Consider the following 27,102-nt stretch of genomic DNA (forward strand, 5'->3'; position numbering starts at 1 on the left):
CATGGACGAAGCCACACGAAGCTTTGCAGAAAGGGTTTTTGCTTCAGAAGTCAAGGATGAGGGAGGACGGCATGAGCTTTCACCGTTTGACGTGGATGAGGTCTGCCCAATTTCTCTGCGGGAGATGCAGGAGCACATATTCCACCTAGAGACCTTATCCATCACCACTGAAGGGAAGAGGTAAAATGGGCTCTACACACAGTAGGTGCTTAAGAAATATTTGATGAGTGGAGAGATGGATTTGTTGCCTTTATCAAATGACGCTGCATTTCATTGCATTCAGTTGAATGTAAGCTGCTAGAAGGCAGGCATTGTTTTTCAAATTAAATTTATATTCTGAATATCTTGCAGATCTCCTTGAATAAAACAGGCACCTAATAATTTATCTTATACTGTTCCTTTAGTTTTATACACATACATAGTAATGTAAGTAAATATTTCCTGAACTAGAGATTATGCATTTTGAGGGCAGGGACAGTATCTTCAAGTTCATTTTCTTCTTCCACAGAGCCTATCAATGACAACAAAAATAAAAATTTATTAGCACTTCTTATACGCAGAACACAGCACTGAAGCCAGGGGAAATGCTAAATTTAGCTTAGACATGGTCCCTGCTTTTGTGTAGTTTGCAGCCTAGGAAAGATAAAAGCCGAAGCAAAGGTAGCTGTCATATACAATTTTATACGGTAAGTGCATTCCAGAGGGGTACCGTATAAAGGAAAGAGTCATTGACAAATGGGACAACAGAGGAGGGCTTCCTAAAGAAGTTGTCATTTGAGGTGGGCTTTGAAGGATGGAAAAGGGTTTAGTAGGTAAAGAGGGAGATAGAGAATACTTGAGACATAGGAAGCGTCATAGACAAAGTTCAATTTAACTGAAGCATAGAATCTCTGGGAGGGAGTAAGATGAGATAATATTGAAAAAGGAAAGTGATGGATGATTGTGGATGGCCGTGAATGCAAGGAAGGGATGGAATCACTGAATGTATATTTTAAACAGAAGGGTGACATAATTAAATCTACTCATAAGGAAGATGATATTGGCAGAGGAGTGTGAAGGATAATTGGAGAGAGGAAAGAGTGGAGGCAGGAAGACCTACTAGGAGGCTAAGATAATAACTCAAGATGGTCAATAATCAATTATTAAGTACTTGCTATGTGCCAGGCTGGTGGTAAGGTCTGTACAAGGGTAGTAGCAGTGGGAATAGAGAGAAAGGAACGAATGGGGAGAATGTATTGGAGGTATAATTAACAAGACTTAACAACTGTTTAAAAGTGTGAAGTAACGAAGAGGGTAGAATAATGTCAAGACTATAAACATGGAAGACAGGGGAAATGATGTCCCGGCCAGATATAGTGAAGACAGCAGAAGGAGCCATTCTGAGGGCAAAGAGATTGTATGGACTGGGTGTAGAACCCAGTATAGCATCTGTACACCCTCTTCTTCCTCTCTGGAGACTTACCTACCTCCGACAGGCCTTCGTGATTTCAGGTCTTGGGGTTTTGCCCCAGGATGGGGATAGGGGAGTACAGCCACAGCCATGACGACACTGCTATGACTCAAACTTTGTCAGGGTCCTCTCTCTAGGGGTTACCCTCGTAGGGACAGGGAAGTGCATTCCTACCACTTGCCACTATAGCTCCTGAACCCCCCTTGTTGTGCTTCCATTTACACAAAATCAGCCATAACACCATTGCCTCTTAAACGTGAAACATTCACTAAACAAGAACTCAAAAGCAATAATGAGCAGAACATTTACTAACTAACTGATTGACTAATAGTTCTCTTACAAACCTGGGTCACATTCTCCCCCACTGCCTGTAGGAAAAGTGGGCACACAAAGAAACCTATGAGGCAGATCCTTGAGTAGGATGAGCCATGTGCCTGGGGGGATTCCTTGACTCTGGACTGCCAGCTTTGATGTTTTTGATCTCTTTAGAAAACAGTCTCCATCACATGCCATCTGTTGGATAAAATTATTTCGCTTCTATCTGCTCCCTTTCTGGGTCTCACAAATCTCCTTTTGAGCAAAACTGCTTCTCTGCTATTCTCAGTCTGCTGAAGCAATGTTCAGCTCTTTTAAGACATAGACATCATTGGCAGGGTACTGACAAAATGTTGCACTCTTTTAGTAAATGTATATTTACATACATGCACACATATATGTAAGTATGTATATATATATATATGTGTGTGTATATATGTATATGTATATGTGTGAGTACACACACACATAGATAGATAGATAGATATATCAGCAAAAGAGCTGCAAAGCCTGTCTTTCCCCTTCCCTATCTTTTAATCTATAGTGGGCAATATAGGTAACATAAGTATCCCTGAGAGGTTTTCCTCTTTCAGGCTATAAATGGTACTAGAGAGAAAGAAGCTCAAACAGCTCTTCACATAGCAATGGGATTCAGCTCTCTCAGATGGCTCAGGCTTTCTGCAGTCAATGGGCTCTCAGCAAAACAACGTCTCTTATCCAAACCACATAGCTCCCAGCAAAGAGACTGGAAAGCTTGTCTATCAGCTTCCGTCTTCTGTACCAGCTTCTCTCGTCTCCTTCTGCGTCTTTGGTCCCTGGCTTCTTTTGACTCATCCTGCACTCAGCTTTTTCTCATCTTCTGTCTTCATCTAATCATCTCTCATAGCCACCGATGCTTCAAGTCAGAGCTTTCTCGCGAGCAATGACCCATATCTAACTTATAATGTGAAATTCAAAAATTCTACCTGTCTTTCAGGCGTGACCCCAACAGTCCTTCTATAATCACCCCATATACCCCCACACAGTTATTTGATTTATAGTTTATTAGACACAATCTTCAAAACTCTGAAAGCAGTCATACATAAATGAGCTCACAATTCATTACACCTGTTTTTAACTAAGTCTTCAAACAGTTTTCTCAGTATGTATATCTGAGGGGCTCTCTTCTCTCAGGTCCTGAAAACAGTCTTTGTCTTTCCTAAAAGACTTTTGTCTGAAATGCTATGTTTCTTCTCAAACTGATTTTATTAATGTTACTTACACAGACGCCCATTTCTGCCCCTCTTATCCGTTAGCTGTCCATCTAACAAAAGGACAATATTCTACATCCTTTCCCCAACCCCTCGGGGAAATCTGCAGTTTTCTGAAAATTAAAATTAATCTACATATCAAATATTTTACATAATCAACATATTTTGCATTTGATGTTGTTGTTCAGCTTTTTTTCAGTTGTGTCCAACTCTTCATGACACCATTGGGATTTTCTTGGCAAAGACGCTGGAGTGGCTTGCCATTTCCTTCTCCAGCTCATTTTACAGATGAGAAAACTGAGGCAAACAAGGTTAAGTGATTTGCCCAGGGTCACATAGCTAGTAAGTGTCTGAATCCAGACTTGAACTCATGAAGATGAATCTTCCTGATTCCAAGCCCAGTACTCTATCCACTGTGTATATTAGATTAAAACAAAATAAAATTTTCTCATTCAAGACCATAAATTAGTTAGAAAAAAAGAATCCTCATTCGTAACAACCAATATATATATACATATACACAATTTTATCAGTAAAAGTAAATATTCTTATTCACAAGGATGAATATGTGCAATTATATTTTATAAAAGCAATCAAATTTATAATTCATGTTATAATTCTGTGTATGCAAATATACCTATAACACATTATCAAAATGTATAAACAATATATGGTGCAGATTACATAATAACTTATATATCAACATTTTATGAACAGTTAAAATATGTACTTCAATAGCAATAATGAATGGCATAAAACACAGAGCAAAATATAGTTGCACACGATACTTATATTCTATCACATAACTGTTTGGGTCTATGAACAACCATCTCTCCTTTTTTATTTCATGCATATAAGGCTAATCACTGGCTTAATACTGCTGACATTCTCAGCCTGAGTTTCTATCTAGATTGTTGATTATCAGGGTCAGTCAAAGGTGGCTTTGAACTCTAAAATAGCTTAGGCTGACTATCACAGTCCCTTTTGAATACAGAACATTCCCAGCTTACAACTGGTATATTAGGGTAAAATGGAGTTGCTGCTGGATTTGATCCTACCTCATCAGCTGAAGTGGTATTCTCCTGTGACCAAGGTATATTTAATTGAGTTAGATGATCCTCTAGAGATGGAGGCTAACAATACACGATCTCATCTTTATCATGAGTATTATAATTTTTCTGCATTACTGTCTGGCTCTGTCCTACTTTCTTCAATTTGCAGGCTCTTTTCCTCTGAATCCTATATGTAGCTAGTTTGTAAATATTTGTTTGCATATAGTCTCTCCCATTAGACTGTGAGCTCCTCAAGGGCAAGGATTATCTTTTGCCTTTATGTGTATTCCCAGCGATTAGCACAATGCTAGGCACATAGTAAGTGCTTAATTCTTGTGGACTGATTAATTAGTTGAAGCCCATTGGATTAAATGAGATCATAAAGGGAAAGAAACAAGAAGAGGGTCAAGGACAAAGCCTAAGGGATTGGGAAGAAGATGAAGAGCTAGCTAAAGAGAAAGAGGAGTAGTTAGAGAACTAATGACTGCCAAACCAACTTCATTCCCACGTTACAAATTTTATGATTTTTTTGCCTCAAAACGAATATTTGTAGAGAAACCCAGACTTGCCACAGTGGAGCTTCTGATGAAAGGAAAGAAAGCTGAGACCCTTTTTTCTTCTAAGAATAGGAAGAAGCGATTCCAGGGCCGGAAGACGGTCAATTTGTCTGTTCCGCAGAGTGAAACATCATCAACCAAACTGTCTCGCATCGATGAGTACATTTCCTCATGTCCTGTCTATCAAACTGTGCCAGACTTCCAGAGAGTACAGATCACAGGAGACTATGCCTCAGGGGTGAGTTGATAGCCTTTCCTCATGGACTCCTTGGCTCTTCTCTCCCAGCTCCCCTCTCCTTCCTGTCCCTACTACTTTGGCTCCCTTTCTGTCCTGATGCTTTATTTCTGGGTCATGATATTATGATATTGTTTAGAGCTGAGCAGTGCCTTGTGCTTTTCAAAGCACTTCACATACCGTCACTCATTTGCCTGGAGAACACCGGGTATGTGCAGGCATACAGAATGGACTGACAGAAGCCTATAGACAGATATAAGTAAAAGATATAAAGATAAAATATAGACTATATACAGATATAAAGTAAAAGCATTCCCCTGGGAATAGCAAGTGACCTGACTCCACCAAGGAGCCATGATGCAAGAATGTGGGCGAAGGGAGTGGGCAGCATAAGGATGTGGGACCAGAGGTAGGTTGAAACAACTGACTGCAGGTGAGTGAATCCCCACCCAGTCATGACTCCCCACCAACGAAAGCTACACGGTTTCTTGGATCTTTTCCAAAATAAAAATCAAATGAGATAATATTTGTAAAGTGCTCAGCACAGTGCCTGACACATAGTAGCCACTTCATAGATGTGTATTCTCTTTCTCTTCTTTCCCTTTTCCCTACCAAGAGGTAGTGTCTTGGAGTCTCTCTTGTGGGACTTACAGCCCAAGGTCCAAGTCCTCTCCTTGAGATCTCCCTCCCCACTCCACTGAACTTGCTTGTTCTGAGTACGTTCTGTAGTGCTTACTCCGAGCACTAAGATTGCTAGTTATCCTTCTGAATATGGGTCATTTTCTAGAACCATCCAAAGAAAACAGAGGCATGGAATGAGACAAAGACAGAAAGAAGGATGGGGACAGAGAGAGAATAGAAGCTGCTAGTCCTTGACAGAAAGTCCTCCCTTGTTTCACTGGAGATACTTAAAGTGTTTTGTTACTTGGAATAGGTTCTAATATGATGTGAGGGCTGGTGAATTCTTGGCTTTAGGAACCTGACTTACTTCTGCAGCCTAGAACAGTTGCCCAACTAATAAATCTCTGCCACTTGGACATAGAGGATCACTGTCAGCAAATTGGTGAAACTGAAGTTCAGCTGCCAGTGTCCTCTCTAAATATAGTCTTCATGACCAGTCCAGATCCTCTTCTCATGTAACTTGGCTATTAGGCTCAGGGGAGCAGATTCAAAAGACAATCAATCAGGAGTCCTAGTGATGAAGCACACTCCACTGTATGGCTCGTCTTACATAGCTCTTAATTGTTTGTTCCTGGGTGAGAGGAGGGTTGAAGGGAAAGGATGCTCTTGGTGTGTTTATATGAGATGATTAATTGGAATTAAGTTGTTACGGGTAGATGGGTATTAGGGAAGCAGCAATCCTGCAACTCAAGATATCCAGCTAATTGGAAAATTAAATGAAAGGCATCCTGTGTGACCTTGGGCAAACCATGTAACTTTCCAGCCTCAGTTAGCTTATTTGTAAAATGAAGATGTTAGACCGGATGACCAAAATCTTTTTCAGTTTCAAAGCTATGATCCTACAATCCTATAAACTTAGAAGAAGGTGTCTCCAACAAGAGAGAATAGGAATAACCAGAGAAGAAGGCAGGATTGAGAAAGTGTGAGAATGGGTTAGTAGGAAAATGAGAAGTAGGAGGGAATCTATGTCTCAGAGACTTAATGAACCGGATCTGGGCTGGAGAATCAGACCAGTATGGTCAAAAGGGCACACTGCACGTGGAGAATAGGAATGTAGAGTGTAAGCTGCCTGAAGTCAGGGACTTTCTCACTACAGTGCCTAGCACAGTACAGCGCATATAGCAAGTACTTAATAAATGCTTGTCAGTTGATTGAGCTTCTGTTCTATTTGAACCAGTGCAGGAGATTAAAGAATTAAAACAGAGGGACTTGTCTTGGTCTGTAATCATAAAGGCGAGGTGGAAGAGGGGGAGAGAGGGAGAGATAGAGTAAAGACTGAGACAGACACAGGACAGAGTGACAGAAAGAAAGGAGAGAGAGAGAAAGAGAGAGATGAGGAGAGACAAACAGAGGAAAAGGCAAAGGAAGGAAGTTGGGGGCAGAAGGGAAGGGGGAAAAAAGAGGGGGGGAAGAAGAGAAAACAGCTAGGGTGGACTGAGGGCTGAAGCAGGGTGGAGCTAAAAGAAGAGGGGATTTTCTTGCATAGTCAGGTAGCCAAAGGTCTATCAGGGATGGGGAACCTGTGGCCTCCAGGCCATATGTGGCCCTCAAGTGTGGCCCTTTCCCTGAATCCAAATGGTCTTCGAGTGCGGCCCTTTGAAGCCAAATGTTTGGATTCTGTCAAAGGGTCGAGCTTGACCTAGAGAGCTACATGTAGCCTCAAGGCCGCAGGTTTCCCCACACCTGGTCCAAACCAAGGATGTGCCAGACTGGGATGGCTGAATAGGACAAAGGGATCCAGAACTGAGAGGGCACTCCATGTGGCAATCCCTACGCTGAACAAAGCGGGAAAGAGTTCTCCTTCCTGGCCTTTCTGGATTGTTCTAGTTCTCATTGTCTCTCCCTCTCTGTGACCAAGGAGCTTGGGCGAGTTCTCCAAATCTGGCCCAAAAGCATCTTGTTGATCGCTCTGTTGCATTTGAGGAAGGGTCCAAGTGTGAGAATTAAAAGACGGAGGGACCGTTCCCAAACCTGTATTCCCCAAGAAGAGGCCTTACCCATGCCTGGAGGTGGTGGCAGCACAAACCTTTGCCCCAATCCTCTTTCTTCAAGGCAGATGAGTCTGAGCTAGCATATTAAGAAGAATGAAACTGACTTGGATAAAGGACTGAACTTCTGGTCACCTGCTGGCAACAAGCTTGCTTTGACCCCTAGAGAAATACCTTAGGGCTGAACTGTTGGACTTTAATAATTAAACATTCAATAATTTCTGCTTAGGACCAGAGAATCACTTTTATCTGCAGAATAATGGGATTCAGTGGGGCTCCCCCTGGGAAATTGGTCAATCTAATAAAGAATTCATTTTTATAGCCTTCTAAAGTTTGCAAATTAATTTTAATACATGAGTTCATTTAGTCATCGACACCCTATGAGAGAAGTGCTGTTATCACTCCCATTTTCCAGATAAGAAAACATAGAGTGTTTAAAGGACTTACCCAGGTTCATATGGCTAATAAAAATCAGAGGCTGGGTTTGAACCCAGGCCTTCTTAGATTCCACATCCAAAGCTCTTTCTATTACACGAGGCTGTTACTAAGAAAGCCCTGACATTTTTGGCCCAGCAATATGGCTTCTGTACCATTCATTACCTTTTATAGTTATAGATCGAGAGCGGTGAAAAAAAAAATCTGTATGATTTCTCATCACCATGTCCTGATCTTAACCAGAGCCGGCCCCTTTCAAACATGAAGTACTGCCAGCTTCTGTGATGTGATTTAAAGGACTCATTGGGTCTTTACCTGTTCCCGAATATCTCTTCCTATAGCCTGATGTTCATAATCCTGAAATTCATACTACTAGAGCTACTCCTTTAAGTTCAGATTTCACCTCCAGAAGGTCATAATTAAAATGCACATACGTTGTCTGGGGAGAGAGAGGACATTGACATCATGATTGTCATGATCATCATCGATTTTTATCTAGCATTTTGAGGTCTGCAAGTTGCTTTGCATATATTATCTCATTTGAGTTTCCCAATAACCCAAAAGGTAGGTCCTATGGACATTATTATCCTCATTTTACTGATGACAAAACTGAGTTTCAGTGATTCTCCCATGGTCTCACAGCTAGTAAATGACAGGAGTTGAATTGGAACCCAGGTCTTCCTGACTCCAGGTTCAGCGCTCCAGCTGGCTATACTAGATTACATTAATATGGTGTCATTGCTAGCAAAGCATGGACTGTTTTCTCAGATTATCTAGGTGTCACTTTGCACAGAAAAGGACACAGGACATTGACACAATAATAACGAGAGCTAGCATTTGTAGAGCACTTTAAGTTTTCCAAAGCACTTTACAAATATTAATTCATTTTATCCTCCCAACAACCCTAGAAAGTAAGTGTTACTGTTAACCCCCATTTTATGGAGGAGAAAGCGGAGGCAGGCAGAAGTTAAATGACTTGCCCAGAGTCACACAGCTAGTAAGTATCTGAGGCTGAATTTAACTCAAATCTTCCTGACTTAGATCCAATACTATGCACTCTGGAGGAAAGGAGGTGATTGGGAAAGGTATGGAGCTTGCCTGAGTTAAGCAAGCCCAGGTGGACTATGGCATTGGGAGACAAGATGGAGGGTGGAGAGTAGCCAGGTCAGCATGAGAACCAAACCCTTGAGAGAGAATCAACCAAACCCTTGAGAGAGAATCAAAGTAGGAAAACAAGAAGGTTGGACAGCAAACGTTACCTACGTCCAGGGGCATACTGGAACTGGTTCTTCGGAGAGAGCTGTCAAATTTTCAGTGTGAGCATTTCCACCTTGGAAGTCAGCATATGATACAGATCAGGGATTGATTTATTGTTTTATTGATTTCTAGACTTAAGAAATTGATGGAGAAAATGTTAATAATGGAGATTAAACTAAAAAGTATGCTGTACATTTATTTCCACTCCTCATCCACTTCCCTAAAGTCAGTTATTAAACATTTACTAGCACACCACTCTGGGCTACTTCCTGATTTGGATGGGGCTTTGACTGTCATACTAAGAAGCTTTGTTTTTAGGTTACGGTAGAAGATTTTGAAGAAGTCTGCCAAGGTCTATACCAGGCACTATGTATACGGGAAAAATACATGCAGCAGTCATTTCAGAGGTTCCCTAAGACTCCTTCCAAGTATCTCAGGAACATTGAAGGGATTCCTTGGAAAGCAGATGAAAGCTTATACCCAGGTAACTGGTTCTCTTAAATGTCATTAGGTCATGGATTTGTGATGTGGTCAGTGTAGGAACTCCGCCTCTCCACCAGCAGATTGAAAACCATCCATAACTTCATATATTTAGCATTAAGAGACTCGCTTGAAGCTCAGAGAGGTTTGGTCACTTGACCATGGTATCACATAGCTAGTAAATGTCAAAGGCAGGATTTGAACCCACATCTTCCTCACCCCAAGTCCAGAACTCTACCTCCTATGCTATACTGTCACTTTTTATTCCAATGAGTACAGAAAGAAAAAGCCACCAGTTTTCGCTGATGCTAATCATAAATTCTTATTGAATCACAGTATTGGATATCAGGATCGAAACTAGATCTTAAATTGTGAGCCATACTCCTTATAGGAACTCTATAAACTACTCAGATCTGGAAAGGTTGCTAGAAAAGCTCTCTGGCTAGGAACCAGTCACCCAGGCTCATGGGACCTCCCCCCAAATCAGATGTCTTCTTATTCCATCTGTCTCCTGGATCTCCCATGGTAGTTGTTGTAGCTACCACCATCTTGTCTTTGAACTTCCTGTCCTCCATGCTTGGAATCCAGACAGGCAAAAAGCATTTTTTTTTTTTAGCATTTACTGCGTGTCAGGCATGGTGCTAAGCACTTGGGATACAAATACAAGCAAAAAGAAAATCAGTGGGGGAAAGGTAACCACTTGGGAATACGGTGTCAAAGTCCAGAGATTCAGATACCGAGCCAAGGAGGGGATTCTCTCTCCTCACCATTTAGAATCTCCAGGTTTTTGTTTTTTTAAAAGCCTCTACTCCAGTGCCATCTTCTGCATGAAACATTTCCTGATTCCCAAAACTGCTAATGTCCTCCCCTGCTATTTCTCTTTGAGGTTTGTATCCCCAGTGTCCAACACAGTGCCTGGAACACAGTAGACACTTAATAAATGTTCGTTGCTTGACTGATTCTCTTCTTGGTTACTGCGGCTGAGGTTCACTGCATTGGGAGAATTATCAGGAGCAACTGGCTCATATAATCCCCCCATAGTCACATTTTCTGCCCCTCAATTTTAGTAGAAAAACATCTGCTAAAAGAGTAGGAAGGGATGTTTATAGATATCATAACTTGAGAAGGTTGTGATAAAAATTTACCTTTTAACAAAAACCCTAGTAATTTAAACCAATGTGGAGGAAGACCGGTCAGAAAAAGTTTTTAAAAATCTGAATTACATAATTTTGAGAAGGCAATTTTATTAATTTCAAGTATATACAATAAATTCATAGGATAACAAAAAGCCAGTCCTTTGTGAAATGTCCTGATGAATAGATAATGATATTGTACTATCAATGATTATACGCAAATGGGTTTTCCTTAAGTGCTTGAAAAAAAAAAGAAAAGTTTGTTCTCCCAGGTAGGTAAAATACAATCTTTTTTTTTTCATCCTTTTTCCACACCTAGTTAAATGTCATCTTCACCCAGCTCTGATCTGAATACTCCCAAATTCTGAGTTAATGAGGTCCATATTAAGGAGGTTTTAGGTATTTCATTTTATTACATGGTCATTAATGCTGATGGTATATTTTTATGTGTGTTTTATTGGGAAAGTGTTTACTCCTCCCCCGAAGAAAGGCGAAGACCCTTTCCGAAAAGATGATCTCCCTGAAAACCTGGGTTATCATTTGAAGATGAAGGATGGTGTCGTTTATTGCTATGCTAATGAAGCTGCTGCCAGCAGTGAGGAGCCCGTACCTCTTCCCTACCCAAATCTAGACACTTTCTTGGATGATATGAATTTTTTACTTGCTTTAATTGCTCAAGGACCTGTGTAAGTGTCATTCACCTAGACTTCTACTGATTACAAACATCTTCCCAACTCCTCTCTGTATTCCCAGCACTTAGCACAGTGCCTAGCCCATAAATACATTCTAGTTAACTGACTATCTCATCAGAGCTGTAACTAGGAATCTTTGCCCTTGGGAAGTGCCACAAATTGTATCCAGGACCATCAGCACAAGCTGCCCTGCACTGAGGGACAAAGGCAAGGAAGTACACTGCCCTGTGGTAGGAAACCTTCTCCGTTGCTGAGGAGACAACCAAGGGGCTGGGGACAGGTGGCTCAGGGAAAGAGTTCATTCCAGTATCTGGTAACTTCCTGTCTTATATAATATTCTTACTAATGAGATGCTAGGAAGTCAGAGTGGTGCCATGGGTAGAGAGCCTGATTCTATGTCAGGAAGACCTGGGTTCAAGTCCTGCTTCTGACATGGGGTGACCATGTGACCTGGGCAGTTCATCTAACCTCTCAGTATTCCCAAGTAACTCTCAGACTCTTAAGTTTCAGAGCAATTGCAGATCTGTATTGGTAGAGAGAGGCCAGCTAGGTGGCACAGTAGATAGAGCACAGGATCCGGAGTCAAGAAGACCTGAATTCAAATCCAGTCTCAAACACTTACTAGCTGTGTGACCCTGGGTAAGTCACTTCACCCTGTTTGCCTCAATTTCCTCATATGTAAAATGAGCTAGAGAAGGAAATGGCAGACCACGCCAGTGTCTTTGCCAAGAAAACCCTAAATGAGATCGCAGAGAGTTGAGCATGACTGAAAACAACTGAACAACAGCTACCAATGTTGATTGGTAGGGGGAGTCCCTGATGGGGAGTGACCTATACCAGAGAATTCATAGGTCCAAACCAAAGAACAAAATAAAATGAGATTCCAAGCTCCATTGTTTTTACCCTGCTAAAGTGTCCACTCTATCAGTGTCCTTGAAATATGTCATCCTGGGACAAAGGCACAGTTGCCCCATCCTAGTTATGGTTCTGTGTCACATTAGTATGCCTTGCTTAGCTGAGAACTAAATCCTTAACCAATAGGACTATAGATGGAAGGTACCTTAGAGCTCCCCTGGTCCAACTCCTTTATCTGATCAATGAAAACCGAGGGCAAGAGTGGTTATATGACTTGCCCAGGGTCACAAAGGCAGCAAGCTTTATGTCACAGATAACTTGAAAGCAGCTCACTGTACCATGTCGCTTCTCAAAAAGAAGTGAACCATCAGACCATGGCCCAAATCCATGACCTTGGCGCCATTAGCATCATGCTCCAACCAAGCTCATACCTCCACTGAAGGAGACTACAGCAAACATGGAAATGTCTTTAAAAATGTTTTTTTCTCACTAATTCATGATTTAGGTCTTGAAGATTTTAAATAATATCTGGATATGCTGGAATTTTAAAAATTTAGTTAATAATAATGTTGTCATTTTGGTTTTTGTTAGCAAAACCTATGCCCACCGACGCCTGAAGTTCCTGTCGTCCAAGTTTCAGGTCCATGAGATGCTCAATGAGATGGATGAGTTAAAGGAACTGAAAAACAACCCCCATCGGGACTTCTACAACTGCAGGAAGGTAAAGTAGGGAGGGGTCCCTGGACCTGACTCCAGACGCAAGAGACTGAGCCCCTGGCCCCTCCAGCTCTCCAAAAAAACCAAGAATTCCTGGTATTAGAACTGAAGTGAGAGGCCAGGTAGGTGGCAACTCGTTGGATAGAGCACCGGCCCTAGAGTCAGGAGGACCTGAGTTCAAATGCGGCCTCAGACACTTACTAGCTGTGTGACCCTGGGCAAGTCACTTAACCTCAACTGCCTCAAAAAAAAAGGATTAAACAGATTTCAGTGGGTCCATGCTTAGGGAAAAAAAAAATATCAGCAATAGACTAGAAGGTTAAAGATGTCATTCTCAATCTTAATCTCAGTGATCATTGAGGCATGCCTTTTTTTTCTTTTTTTTTTTCTTTTTGGTGAGGCAACCGAAGTTAAGTGACTTGCCCAGGGTCACACAGCTGGTTAAGTGTCAAGTGTCTGAGGCTGGATTTGAACTCAGGCCCTGCTGACTCCAAAGCAGGAGCTATATCCACATGCCACCTAGCTGCCTCCCACCTGGCTGCCCTGAGGCATGCCATCTTTATTAACTAGAAATGTTTCCAAGGTTTTATAATAGGACAATTTAGAGCAGTGGTATCAATCTCAAATAGAAACCAGAGAAACCACTGGTCCCTACATAAGGATCCCTGCAGGCCATATGTTGACTTAGTTCTGAAGTGTGATATTGTCTATGTTCACTTGTTTTTTTACTTATTTTTGTCAACGATTTCTCAATTACATTTTAATCTGGCTCAGGCTGTGATGGGGGTGTTGTGGACCACATTTGACACTTCTGATTTAGAGGCCTTCTAGGAAGTGGGAGCAGGAAACAGAATTAAGGAGGAAAAGAAACACAAAGACAAGAAAAAATGAAGTGGAAGTGAACGTAAATCATAGATTTGGAGGTGGAAGGGACCTTAGAGGTCATCTAGAATAGGAGTACCCATTGCGCCCATTGGCATTTGGTAAACCTTTCTATACTCCCCAATGAATATTTTTGTTGTTGTTTAGTCATTTTAGTCACATCCAACTCTTGGGCTGTTTTCTTGTTTTTTGTTTTTGGCAAAGATATTAGAGTGGTTTGCCATTTTCATCTCCAGCTCATTTTATAGATGAGGCAGCTGAAGCAAACAGGGTTAATGACTTGCCCAGGGTCACACAGCTAGGATCTGAGAACAGATTTGAACTCAGGAAGATGAGTTTTCCTGGCTCCTGCAGGGGCACTGTATCTACTATACCACCTAGTTGCCCTTCTTCATTTGTAAAATGGGGATAATTAATAGTAGCTATCTCATTATTGTGTGGATCAAATGAAATAAAGTACTATATAAATGATAATTATTATTGAAAAGAAGATTTGCCCAGAATATGATGGTTATTTTTTTCTTCTCTTAATATCTAGGTAGACACTCATATCCATGCTGCTGCCTGTATGAACCAGAAACATCTGCTGCGCTTCATTAAGAAATCTTACCATTTAGATGCTGACCGAGTGGTCTATAGCACCAAGGAGAAAAATCTGACCTTAAAGGAACTTTTCACTAAACTAAACATGCATCCCTATGACCTGACAGTTGATTCTCTGGATGTTCACGCTGTAGGTCGGAAGGGTAACCCCACCTTGGCATGAACACATTTCTCCCCAAATCCATCTTCCCTAGGATCCCCTTGATCCAAGTCTATCCTTTGTCCGGGGAGTTTGGGAGCACACCTCACTATTCTGGGGACTCCCAGCTCACATGCTCTGGGTTTCTTGGTAGAAGCCCATTGACTCAATCTTCCCCCACCACCACACCCCTTAGAAATGAACCCCTATGGGCTTGGTTGTAACCTCTTTCCTAAAGTCACTCCTCTTTCCTAATGCAGGGGCGTCAGACCTTCCAGCGTTTTGACAAGTTCAATGATAAATACAATCCTGTAGGGGCCAGTGAACTAAGGGATCTTTACCTGAAGACAGACAATCATATTAATGGAGAATATTTTGCTACCATCATCAAGGTGAGAAAGAGGCAACCAGATCTATACAGAGATGATGCCTGGCATGGTCCATCCATATGGCCAAAGCCTAGTGATGAGGAAGAATGCAGGAGAGGATAACGTCAGCAACTCTTACTAAAAATTATGATAATAATAGCTAGCACCTACAGAGCATTTTAATAACCGTTAATAATAATAATAATGATAGTACCTTGCATTTATATAACACTCAATAGTTTACAATGCACTGCTATGTATATTCTCTCCCTCTGATCCACCCAAAAGGTAAGTAGGGCACAAATCATCATCTCACTTTTTTGGATAAAGAAACTGGTGCTCAGAGCAGTTGCCCAAAGTCATGCCCAAAGCCACACAGCTAATAAATGGCACAGGAGAGGCACTTCTCTTCCTCTAAGTCTCTACCTCTTGTCGTGATGCCATTCTGGCTCTCTCAGAAGGGAGAAGCCCTCAGGGTCTGGGATTCAAAAAATACGTGATTTTCTTCTGAACCTTCAGTTTGGAAGCATTAAGAAATCCCTCTCAAAGTGTTCAGGGGTGGGTGTGGACCTAGATACATGTCCTTTCAGGATCTGGGAGGGGAAAGTCCAAGAAGAGGCAGAATCAGCCTCTTTCATTACCCTCATGATAGCCACACATCAGGAAGTAGTGATGAAGGCAGGTCAGTCAGTCAGTCAGTTCCAAGGCTTCAGAAGGATCTAGAAAGTTGGACTTTATTCTCAGGTCTCTTGGCTCCTCATAGTTTTAGTTTCTCGGGCTTCCTTAATCCCTTAAGACCATGGGATCATAAATCCAGAGCTAAAATCCCAGGTCCTCATCTGGTCAGGATCACCCTTCACTCCTATTCCCATCAGTCCAATCTTTTCTAGCCTTGACATTGAAGTCCCCAAGGTCTCCTAAGCCTCCCTTCCCATCTTCAGATTTCCTTAGTGTCCCTTTCCTCCATCTTAGCACCTAAGCCCTAGAGATCTTGTGGGAAGTCCTGGCTCACAATCCTTGCTTTTTGCCCTGAGATAGTAACCTGGGTTTTGGCCTTGCAGGAAGTAGGTGCAGACCTGGAGGACGCCAAGTACCAGCACGCAGAGCCCCGGCTATCCATTTATGGCCGTAGTCCTGATGAATGGACCAAGCTCTCAGCCTGGTTTGTCAGCAATGGTATCCACTGTCCCAACATGACATGGATGATTCAGGTTCCCAGGATCTAGTATGTGTCTTCCAAATCACAGCCATGAAAAGCTTCCTTTGCCCCTCCCAATACGCCTACCCACCCTGCCTGCGTAAAGTTGGATTGGGTGTAGAATCAACCCAAATGACCCTTTTCGACCTTATTCCCAGCTAGTCATCACATGCTCCATCTTCTAACTCTTGCCTCATCTCCCAAATCACTGTGCTTTGCCTCAGAGGGTTCATAAGAAAAGGTGGGAGTGTGTAGCCCCGTGAAAAACCCACATCCCTCATACCCCTATCCGTGTTCCCTCACACTGCCCCAATTCTTCCTTGTGTGGTAACAGGTGCATGCTTGCAAGATGAAGCCAGCATGGAAATACCTCTGCTTTCCTGCCTGCATACTGTCCTGTGGTTCTCTGGCTTCCCCTCAGTAGGGCCACTGAGCCCAACCCTCAAATATTTATCACTTCTGAATAATCTTATCTGCAGTGATGTGTTCCGGTCTAAGAATTTCCTTCCACACTTTGGTAAGATGCTGGAAAACATCTTCCTGCCTGTGTTTGAGGCTACTGTCAACCCCCAGGCTCACCCAGACCTCAGCATCTTCCTCAAGCATGTAAGCCTGTCTCCTGATGTCCCCTAAACTGTCTCAGGTCCTGGTGTCCCATCCTTAGGTGGTAAATTCTGGGTATTGTCAGTCGCTGCCTGCTCATTCTCACGGGAGCTAGAGAGAAGCTCCCACCCTGGAGGCTGACAGATTTGCTGTGCTTACACTGAATCCATCTCATAGAAACTTCTCTGTTTGGCCTCTAAAGCCCTTCGCTGTCTACATTTTTTGGGTTTGATGCACAGTGTTTGTTGTCATCTGTCCTGCAGTCCAGCCACGTGGTCTGCGGCCATCCATGTATTTCCCTGCACCTAACATTTCATCTCCCATTTCCACGTCTTTGTCCAGGCTGTCTCCCGTGCCTGGGATTCACTCCCTCCTCAAATCCAGCTGTCCTTGCTCTCTTCGCATTTCATCTCAAGTGCTCATACAAGGCCTTTCTCAATTCTTCCCAGCTCCTTTCCCCACCATTACTTGGCATATGCTTTGTACATGATGCTTCCCCCAAAAGGTGGCGAGCTGTTTGTGGGCAGGGACGGGATTTTTTTTGTTGTTGCTTTTTTGCCTTATATCTCTAGCTCTTGGTTTTTAGTAGGTGCTTAAATACTTAATCACTTGTTATCCATTGGCCCTGACAGATCACTGGCTTTGACAGCGTAGATGATGAGTCCAAACACAGCGGCCACATGTTCTCTTCTAAAAGTCCTAAACCCCAGGACTGGACAATGCCAAAAAACCCATCCTACACGTACTACACCTACTACATGTATGCAAACCTCGTGGTGCTCAACAGTTTGCGAAAGTGAGTGAAGGCAGGATGAGCCTAGGGGGTGGAGGGCCTTTTCACATTTTTGTTTCTGCGTCCTCTGAAGCCACAGACCTGTCTCCTGGTCTGAGGTACCTCCCCGTGGCCAGAATCTGGAGATGTTCTTATGATTTATTTCTTCATTCTCTTTATCTGCTGTAGAACAGGAATCTACATTTTCAAGCCCCGAGAAACTTTCAAGAACCCTATAAACATTTCTTCTTTGGAAGTTTGGGAATAAATTAAAACCCTCTTGAAATTTCCTTCAAAACCTTTCCATGAACATTTGTCTTCTTGAATGCTATATGTGGGTAAAGAGTAGATTGAGAAATGTTATAATGAGGTTTCACCCTCTCTGAAAACTCCTTTTCCCCTCAAAGATTTGAGAAGAGGATGGATGGATTGGGGTAGGGAGAGGAGGGTAGAAGGTACTGTTGAGAAGGAAGGTCCTTCTGGTCTGTTCTTCAAATCTTGAATTCCCTCCTAATCCCCACTTCTTGTAAGAACTTTTTAAAACTTTTTATGAAGAAGCATAAGAATTGTTATGATTTGTGATCATTGGACTTCACTGAAGTCCCCATCCTCATTTTCTCTCTGTATTTTACTGTAAGTTGCACTGTGCCCAGCCCGACTGATAACAAGCATTTGTTGGAATCCTTTAGAATGTATGCTTTATGAAGACAGGGATTGCTTTCTGCCTTTCTTTGCATCCTCAGGGTTTAGCCCAGAGCCTGGCACATAATAGGTGCTTAATAAATGCTTGTTGATTGACTGTGACCAGCCCAGTTTCCAATCAACCAGTCAGTCAATGAGCATTTACTAAACAGCTATCACGGTCCCTCCTCAGCCAGGAATAAAGACAAAAATAAAACGATTTGCAGATCCCTAAGTAGGAATCTTGGCAGCTGGGACAATTTCAGTTGGGGGCAGTGGTTGATGAGGTTGGCCTTCTGTGCTGTTGTTTCAAGAGAGGAGGCAGCCCTTCCCCTCCCTCTCCTTTACCTTCCCTCGCCCAAAACCCTGCTCCTGCTCCCTCCCCTCCCCTCCCCAGGCATGACTTTCTTTGTTCCTCTACTCCTAAAGTTTGAGGCCAGAGACAGGTTCAGGCAAAGGGACAGTTAGTCTCCAGACCACTGCCAGAAAGAAGAGCATCCCAACCCCACCTTGGGGGTCTAGAACAAAACCCCAGCCATGCTGCCTTAAGTGTGTCTCTGACGATGTCCAATCACTGGACCACAATCCAGACAGTCACGCTTTTTTTCTAGGGCCCGAGGGATGAACACATTTCTGTTTCGGCCTCACTGTGGGGAGGCTGGAGCTCTTACACACCTCATGATAGCATTCATGACAGCGGATAATATTTCTCATGGCCTAAACCTGAAAAAGGTGAGTTGAAGGTGCATTTTGGGGGTAACTGCTGAATGTTACGGGGGAATTACAGAAATCAGCTTTTTCTTGCCATGGTGTCCCAAGCACCTACCATTATTGCAGTCTGAAAGAGCTTTCACATGTTATGGCCTAATTTTTCCAACATTCCTGTTGTGGCATGCATTAACATACCTTTTTCTGGGAGTCAGAGCCTTCCTATAGAGAGAAAAAAAATGTATTTGAGCCATCTGCTTGGCTCAGAAAACCTACAAAAGAGAATTATTTCCCAATATCCAGTGTGGTTTGACTTGATACTTCATTAAATGCCCAGAAGGTGGGGGTGGGGCTGGGGGTGGAGGTCTGGGGAGGAATGAGTATCTATTAATTGTGTGTGATGTACCAGATACTATGTTAAGTGTGTTTGCCAAAGTTACTGTATTGTGAAAGGTCTTTCCAGAAAAAGAAAGAGAAATCCGACCTGGTCATTCTACTAAATGTTAAAGGTGAAAGTGGGCCTTAGGTGTTAAACAAAAATCTATGTTTTCTTTTTTTTAATTTTCACCCCAGTTATACTCAGAGGTCTCTTTCATTTTACTTTTTAGAGTGCTGTGCTACAGTATCTGTTTTTCCTAGCCCAGATTCCCATCGCTATGTCTCCACTAAGTAACAACAGCCTTTTTCTAGAGTATGCCAAGAACCCTTTCCTTGACTTCCTCCAGAAAGGATTGATGGTTTCACTCTCCACAGATGATCCCATGCAGTTCCACTTCACCAAGGTAGAGTCCCCATTTCACTTTGTTGTCTGGTCCTAGAATCCACCCTCTAGAGATGGAAGGGAGCTTAGAGGCTATCTTGTCTGACTCCTTCAGTCTACAGATGGGGAAACTAAGGCACAGGGGTGCTACAGAGCTAGTGTTCCTTCTGCTCTGTCACACCCAGAATGTTTTAAAATCTTATTTATAAGAATAACTATTATCAGAAACAAATAAACAAAATAAGGAGTAAGATCCTTAACATTTAATGGTGAAGAACCAGACAAATTAATTGTCAATAAGAAACCAAAAATATGTTTCCATTGTTGTCCCTTTCAAGTCTCTCTGAAATTAATGCCACTGAGCTCTCCTGCCTTTTCTTTCTTTTCTATTCTTCCTTTTTCCTTCCATACATCCTTCCTTCCTTCCTTTTTTCCTTTCCTTTCTTTTTCTCTTTTTTCTCCTTTCTCTTTTTTCTTTTTCTTTCTCTTTATTCCTCCCTCCTTTTTTCTTCCTTTCTTTTTCTCTTGCTTTCATTTTTCTCCTGCTTTTTCTTTTCCCCTTTCTTTCTCCCTCTCTTTTGCCTTTTTCCTTCCTTTCTTTCTCCTCCCTCCCTCCCTTATTTCTTTCCTTTCTTCCTCCCTCCTTCCTTCTTTCCTTCCTTCCTTCCTTCCCTACTTCCCTACTTGTAATCCTTTTATATACAGTTATGATTGTACTGACCCTACTTGGCATCACTTCATGTAGATTTTCCCACATTTCCTTGACTTTTTCATATTTATCACTTTTACATTTTTATGGAGGTAATACAATGTAGTGGGTAGAGTGCTGGGATGGGAGTTAGAAATACCTGGGTTAAAAATAAGTCATATTCAGATAGCACCTTGACATCTACAAAGTACTTTTAATCCTCATGAAGACATTCTAAGGTAAGTGCTGTTATCCCATTTTACGTATGAGAAATCTGAGACTGAGAGAAATGCTGTAACTTGCTCAGAGTCACAATAGTCTTCCTGACTCTTGAGTCCAGAGGCCTGGCTCCAAGCTCTAAGCCATTGGGGTTCAGATCCTGCCTCTGACCATGGGCAAGTCACTTCCTTCAAATGAAATAATAAATTTTTAAAGCACTTTGCAAGCCTTAAAGCACTATATGTTACCTACTATTATAAACTGCTTTGTGCCTCAGGTAAATCCCTGGGACTTATCTAGTCATTCATAGATAGGTTGGTGGAAGAAGTGTTCATACTAAGAGTTCCCTGCATTGGTCTGATTACAAATACTTCTCATATTCATGTATCATTTTTATACTATCACAATATTCATTAACATACCATAATTTATGTAACCATTTTCAATTTGTTTGGCATAGGAGTTGTTTCCAGATTTTTATAACTCTGAGTATTTTTTACATATGTCTTTTTTGGATATTTTTAGTATAATAAATGCTTATTGGATTTAACTGAATTGAAGTCATAGGAACACAAGACCATATATTTAGAGCTTAATGGAACCTCCTGGCAAAGGATATGATCAGTTTTATTAACTCTTATTGCGTCTTGACATATTGTTCTCCCAAATATTTACACCAATCTACAATTCCACCAACAATGTAATAAAGTGCTTATTTCCCTGCAGCCTTACCAATATCGAGTTTTATAATTTTTTTGCTATTTGTGCCATTCGACTCAAACGAAATGCCGTATCAGCGCCACCCAGGACCAACCCAGCCACCTATGAGGAGGCTTATTATTAATAGGTTTTCACTAGCTACACTACTGCCCCACAAAATGTGAAATGCCCTACCAGGAGATATCCAGAAACACGAACAAGAATCACCTAGATTAAGAAAGTACGGCGAGTTGCATTCTGCACAACGAAGGGAATACTCACATTCATCGTGAGGATCACTTTGTCCAATCATAAAAAGCAGTTACTCGTCTATGCCACAAGTTGAAGGTTAAATATAAAAGAATAAGAGCAGGATAGCGACTTGTCCCAGATATATAAGAGTATCCCAGGATGCTTTTATCTGAATCCCATCAAACAAGATAGAATGATTTTTCAATAATAACAACAATAATGAAACACATGGTCCATTACCCTAAGGAAGCTATAGAAATGTTAATACTTCATTGGAAGTTGTGGATGTGCTCAAAACATGGGACAAATGATAGCACCATGAGCAGAGACTCATGTCTAACTTAGGATGTAAGACTCAGAAAATCCACACTTCTTTCTGTCCCTTTATAAGACAAGCAAAATGTCCACCTAACGTGCCCTGTACCTGTCTACAAAATTTTGACATTGACCCTTTTTTTCTTCTTTCTGTGCAGGATAGATGTTTCTTCCTTTTGCTAATCCATACAAATTTTGTTTCGTGTATATAAATGATTTCAGGAGCCCTTGATGGAAGAATATGCCATTGCTGCCCAGGTCTTCAAACTGAGCACCTGCGACATGTGTGAAGTGGCAAGAAATAGTGTCCTGCAGTGTGGGATGTCCCACGTGGTAGGTTTGCTTGTCTTTTAGTAGTCCCCACTTCTACGCACTTGGTTGGTGATTTATGTATGGTGGGAAATTCTGTCTGCTCCACCAAGTATGTGTTAGGTGGCTGATTTGTGCAAGTGGCATGAGGCTGTGGGGATACAAATGTAGATCCTCATCTCAACGAGCTTACAATCTAATAGGGAAGAAGAAACATGGATGTAAAGAGGCAGGTCCAAGCAATGTATATGGAATTTGTAAATAGGGACAGACTTGGGGATTAGGTACCTTTTAAGACAGGGAGCAACTTTCATCACCAACATCATCGACATTTCTCTCACTTTAGGGTGTGCAAAGCCCATAATATGTATTATCTCATTTGAGTCTTACCTACCTTGGGAAGTATTACAAGTAGGATTATTTCCATTTTGCAGTTAAGGAAACCAGGGAATGGAGGAGTTAAGTGACTTGTCCAGGGTCACACAAGTAGGAAGTGTTAAAGGCAGGATTCAAAACCAGGTATTTCCTAGCTTTAGGTCCAGCACATTTCCCATAGTGCCTTTCTGCCTCCTCCATTATATTCAAGGATGTACTAGACCCAGCTTGAATCTGTGAGTCCTGATTGTTAAACTTTCAGTATGAGTATTTATATCTCAAAAATCAGAAACACTACAAATCAGGGTTTGAGTTATTGTTTTGTTGATTGTCTAGACTTAAGAAAATGATAGAGAAAATGTTAATAATGGAGATGAAACTTTAAAATGTGTCATACATACTTCCCCCCCCCCCGAAAGCTGGTTGTTAAACATTTACCAGCACTGGAAAAGCATTTACCACTCCTGAATAGATTCCACATATGGAGAGAGTAGGGTGACCATTCCAAACATGGGGCAATGGCACGGGTGAGGGCATGGAAGTAGAAGAAGGCAGGACAAGAACAAGTAACAGAGATAGACTAGTTTGTCCGAATCATAGAATATGTGAAGGGAATTGACAAGATATAGCAGGAAAGGCTTATTGGAGCCTGATTGTGGAAGATCCTGAATGCCAGAATCAGGAGTTCATACTTTGCTTTGGTAGGCAAAGTAGAGAGGGGTGTCACAGGAGACTTTGAGTATAGGAATGATAGGATCAGAGCAATCCATTAGGAAGATGACTGAAGCAGCAATAGGGTGGATAGACTGCATAGGAGATAGATGGAGGCAGGAGAACCAGTTAGGAGGTTAGCGTAATGATCTAGGTGAGAAAAGACAAAGGCCTGAAATGCAGGGGTGGCAACAATTCCAAGAAGGAAGGAATAGATATTACTGAGCTGGAATCAACAAAACTTGGCAACTGATTGGATGCATAGGGTGAAGAAGATGGTAGAGTCAAAGGTGAGGTCACAAGTGTGGGTGACTTGTTGATACCACCAGGAAGCCACCTGGTGGTATCAACAATAGAAATAAGAAAGTTGAGAGAAATGCAAGTTTTGAAGGGAGGATGAGTCCACATTAGAATATTTTAGGGGGCAGACTTAACTACCCAAGATTCATTTAAGTTGTAGACAAAAATCTGACCTTTCACCAACAATGAAATAATAATAACTGACATTTACATAGCATTTTAAAGTTGGCAAAGTTACTTACACACATGATCTCAATTAAGCCTCACAACCACCCTTACTATGGGCATTATTATTATTATATCCATTACAGATGAGGAAACTGAGGCACAGAGAGGTTAAGTGACTTGCCTGTGGTCCCACAGTCAGTAAGAGTCAGAGGCAAGGATTTGAACCCTGATCATCCAAATGCCCATTCCAGAATGCTATCCCCTGTGCTGCAGTGACTCCCAAACACCACTGTTCATGCCACATTGGTATACATTCCACACGTGGAACGTTCTCCTTACCACTGTGGCCATGCAGAAGTCCTATAGCAAGCCCTGTGACATTTTGTCCTCATTCACTTTTACTTATTGGCTCATTCCTGAACATAAAAATCTATGGAGCTCAGGCTCAAGCTCAGCCCCTACCCAATCCACACTGATTCTTTCACTGAAGCTGCTTCCCTAACTCATCACCTTGTGCTCACACTTAGCTCTTACATACAACTGGAATAAACATAATCACAACTATTGCCTTTCCTACCAACAAGCCATGTGAAGTCAGAATACCTAGGCTGACTTCCAGCACAAGCAAACCACATATGCCAACAATCTGGACTACTTCCTAAAGCCTTGAGAAGAAGTCGGGATGTGTGTGTGTGGGCGGGGCATACTAGGAACCCGGTGGGGTAGATGAAATCATGAAGGGAGAGAGAGGAAAAGAGAACCAAAGTCAGAACAGGGGACATTTGTGTCTAAGGAATGAGAAGACAGTGAGGTAGCAAAGAAGGAACCTTCAGAGAGGAAGGAGGAAAAGCAGAAGGATATAGTGTCATGGAAGTCATGGAAAGAGAAGCTTTCAAGGAGGGGTTAATCCACTTATATGGTACTTTAAGATTTGCAAAGTATTACTTTACATGTGTTATCTCATTTTATCCCCACCGAAAGCCCTATGAGGAAGGTGGTATTCTTATCCCCATTTTACAGATGAGGAAGCTGAGGCTGAGAGAGGGTAAAGGAATTACCCAAGGTCACATAGGCAGGGGTCTTTCTGACTCCAAGTTCAACAGTCTAGCCACAGCCCTACCTAGTTTCATCTGTAGTATCAAATGCTTAAGGTTGTTAAGGTTGAGGAAAATTCCTAGTCTTTAGAGAGAAGGAAGCCATTAGTGACCTTGGAGAGAGCGTCTTTCACTGGAATGGCGGGATAGAAACCAGACCACAAGGAGCTGGGGCATGACTGGTGGGTAGTGCAGATGAAGAGCAGACACTAACTACTCTTTCTAGCAGTTTGGTAGTGATGACGAGGGAAGAGGTAAGATGAAGGCCTGAGAGACAGTAGAAGAAGGTGTTTTGGGGATGGCTATGGGAGACCTAAGCATGTTTATTGGAGAGGAAAAGGAGCGAGTGATTGAAGACACTCAAGAGGGAAGGTCATGGAAAAAGGTGAAGGTGGGTTCTAGGTTACAGGTGGAAGGAAGGACCAAAGACTCCATGAGGATTTTAAGAAGGTTAGAGTAATGGAGGTGGAGAGTTCAGGGAGTTTAAATCAGATGATCTTAACTTCAATAAAGTCATAGATAAAGTTACCTACTAAGTGAGGGAGAAGGATCACAGGTTTAGAGGAAATTTAGAGATCGTCTAGTCTCACCCTCTCATTCTAAAGATTAGAAAAGTCAATTTTAGAGAGGTGAAATGCCCTGTCTCATGTTACAACAGAATTGGGATTTGAACTCAGGTCCCTAGGCTCAACACCCAATGTTCTTCAACCATATCATATATGGAGTTGGGACCTTGAGAAAAGAAGGTAGGGACCAGCTGTTGTATTTGTATCCCAGGCATCTCTGACACATAGTAAGTACTTGATAAACTTGTTGGTGGATTGCAGGAATTTTGTGGCATGTATTAATAAGAGATGCATAAAAGAACTGTCCTGTAGTACTTAGATCCAGCTGAAGTTAAATCAAATGCATTTGTATTGAACTCAGGCAGTCAGCATGGTTTCTTGATTTTCTCCATCGAGATCTGTCCACTAAGGAATAGGGACAAAAGAAGCAGCCGACAGGATTTATTCACAATTTAAGGTCAGCAGAGTGAGATCAACAGAAATTTTAAGGGAAGTTCAAAAGTGGAGGTTGGGCTCATGATTCAAATGCCTGACCACAGGATCAAGACTGAGTTAGGAAATGAATTGAGGCCAGAGCAGGGTTAATAGATTGAGAAAATGAGAAGGAAGAAAAATCTTGAAGGTCACAATAAAAGACATATAACAGAAAAATGGAAGGAGGAAAGGAGTGGGAGAGGTGGAAGGACAGAATAGGGTCAGAGAAGGAAACCTCAGAGTTCAGAATCTGGAAGGTTTGAGTGATGGCGAGGTGTCACCTGTGACCTTGGCACGATGGAGATGGAGGTCATAGTTGTTGCAGAGTTCACGAAGCTCTGAGGACAGGGTGGTAAGTCATTAAGGAGGATACTGAAGTCTCCCAAGGAAGATGACATAAGTGGGTTGATAGAGCACAAGTGAAGAAATGGCCCAGTATATCCTGTAGAACCACTGCACACGGGAGGGGAAGCTTTTTGTTTTTGTCTGTCTGGACATGCCTTTTGGCCAAGAGTTCGACTGCTCATCAGACACTACTCATTGAAACACTGGATGAATCCTTTTAAAGGTTTATTTTTTCCTGTTGCCAGGGGATAGCATAAGGAAGGGATTTTGTAGAGGAAGTAATTATTATACAGTAATATCGAGGGGCTAATAAACAATGATTATTCTGCTTCCTTTTGTCTTTTAGGAGAAAGTGAAATTTCTCGGAGACAATTACCTTGAGGAAGGCCCTCTTGGAAACGACATCCGGAAGACCAATGTGGCTCAGATCCGAATGGCCTATCGCTTTGAAACCTGGTGTTATGAACTCAACCTAATTGCAGAGGGTCTAAAGGCAACAGATTAAAATAAACATGGCAACTCTTCTGTTTGGATCGTCATCTCTCCTATAGAACCTCGTGGGTTTCGTGTGGTAGTCACCTACTCCTTCCCTGGAAAAATAAGAAACAAGACTTCAAAAGTAATTTATAATTGGGAGGATAAGTTCCTTCTTAATTTTGTTTTCTGTTCATTGACAAGGAAACACACTCAAGGATACTCCACCCACCCCAGAATCATAGTGAAAAGTCATCTTTTTGACAGCTTGTCTCTGAGACAGGTTTTACAGTGCAATGTGG

At 42.0% G+C, this 27,102-nt stretch overlaps 1 protein-coding gene across 1 annotated transcript; it reads left to right on the forward strand.

Annotated features, from left to right (window-relative positions):
• Window position 1: 1 nt before the first annotated feature.
• On the forward strand, window positions 2-26,851 carry AMPD1 (adenosine monophosphate deaminase 1). Its single transcript, XM_021002307.2, has 14 exons — window positions 2-180; window positions 4,697-4,862; window positions 9,539-9,704; window positions 11,300-11,519; window positions 12,972-13,101; window positions 14,518-14,712; window positions 14,982-15,113; window positions 16,151-16,314; window positions 16,767-16,893; window positions 17,523-17,686; window positions 18,955-19,075; window positions 19,660-19,833; window positions 22,207-22,317; window positions 26,673-26,851. The coding sequence occupies exons 1-14, from the start codon at window positions 2-4 to the stop codon at window positions 26,829-26,831; spliced, it is 2,208 nt and encodes a 735-aa protein (XP_020857966.1). The 3' UTR covers window positions 26,832-26,851.
• The last annotated feature ends 251 nt before the right edge of the window (window positions 26,852-27,102 follow it).

Source organism: Phascolarctos cinereus, unplaced genomic scaffold (genome assembly GCF_003287225.1).
Source record: "Phascolarctos cinereus isolate Bilbo 61053 unplaced genomic scaffold, phaCin_HiC Scaffold_5;HRSCAF=322, whole genome shotgun sequence".
Taxonomy (NCBI): Eukaryota; Metazoa; Chordata; class Mammalia; order Diprotodontia; family Phascolarctidae; genus Phascolarctos; species Phascolarctos cinereus.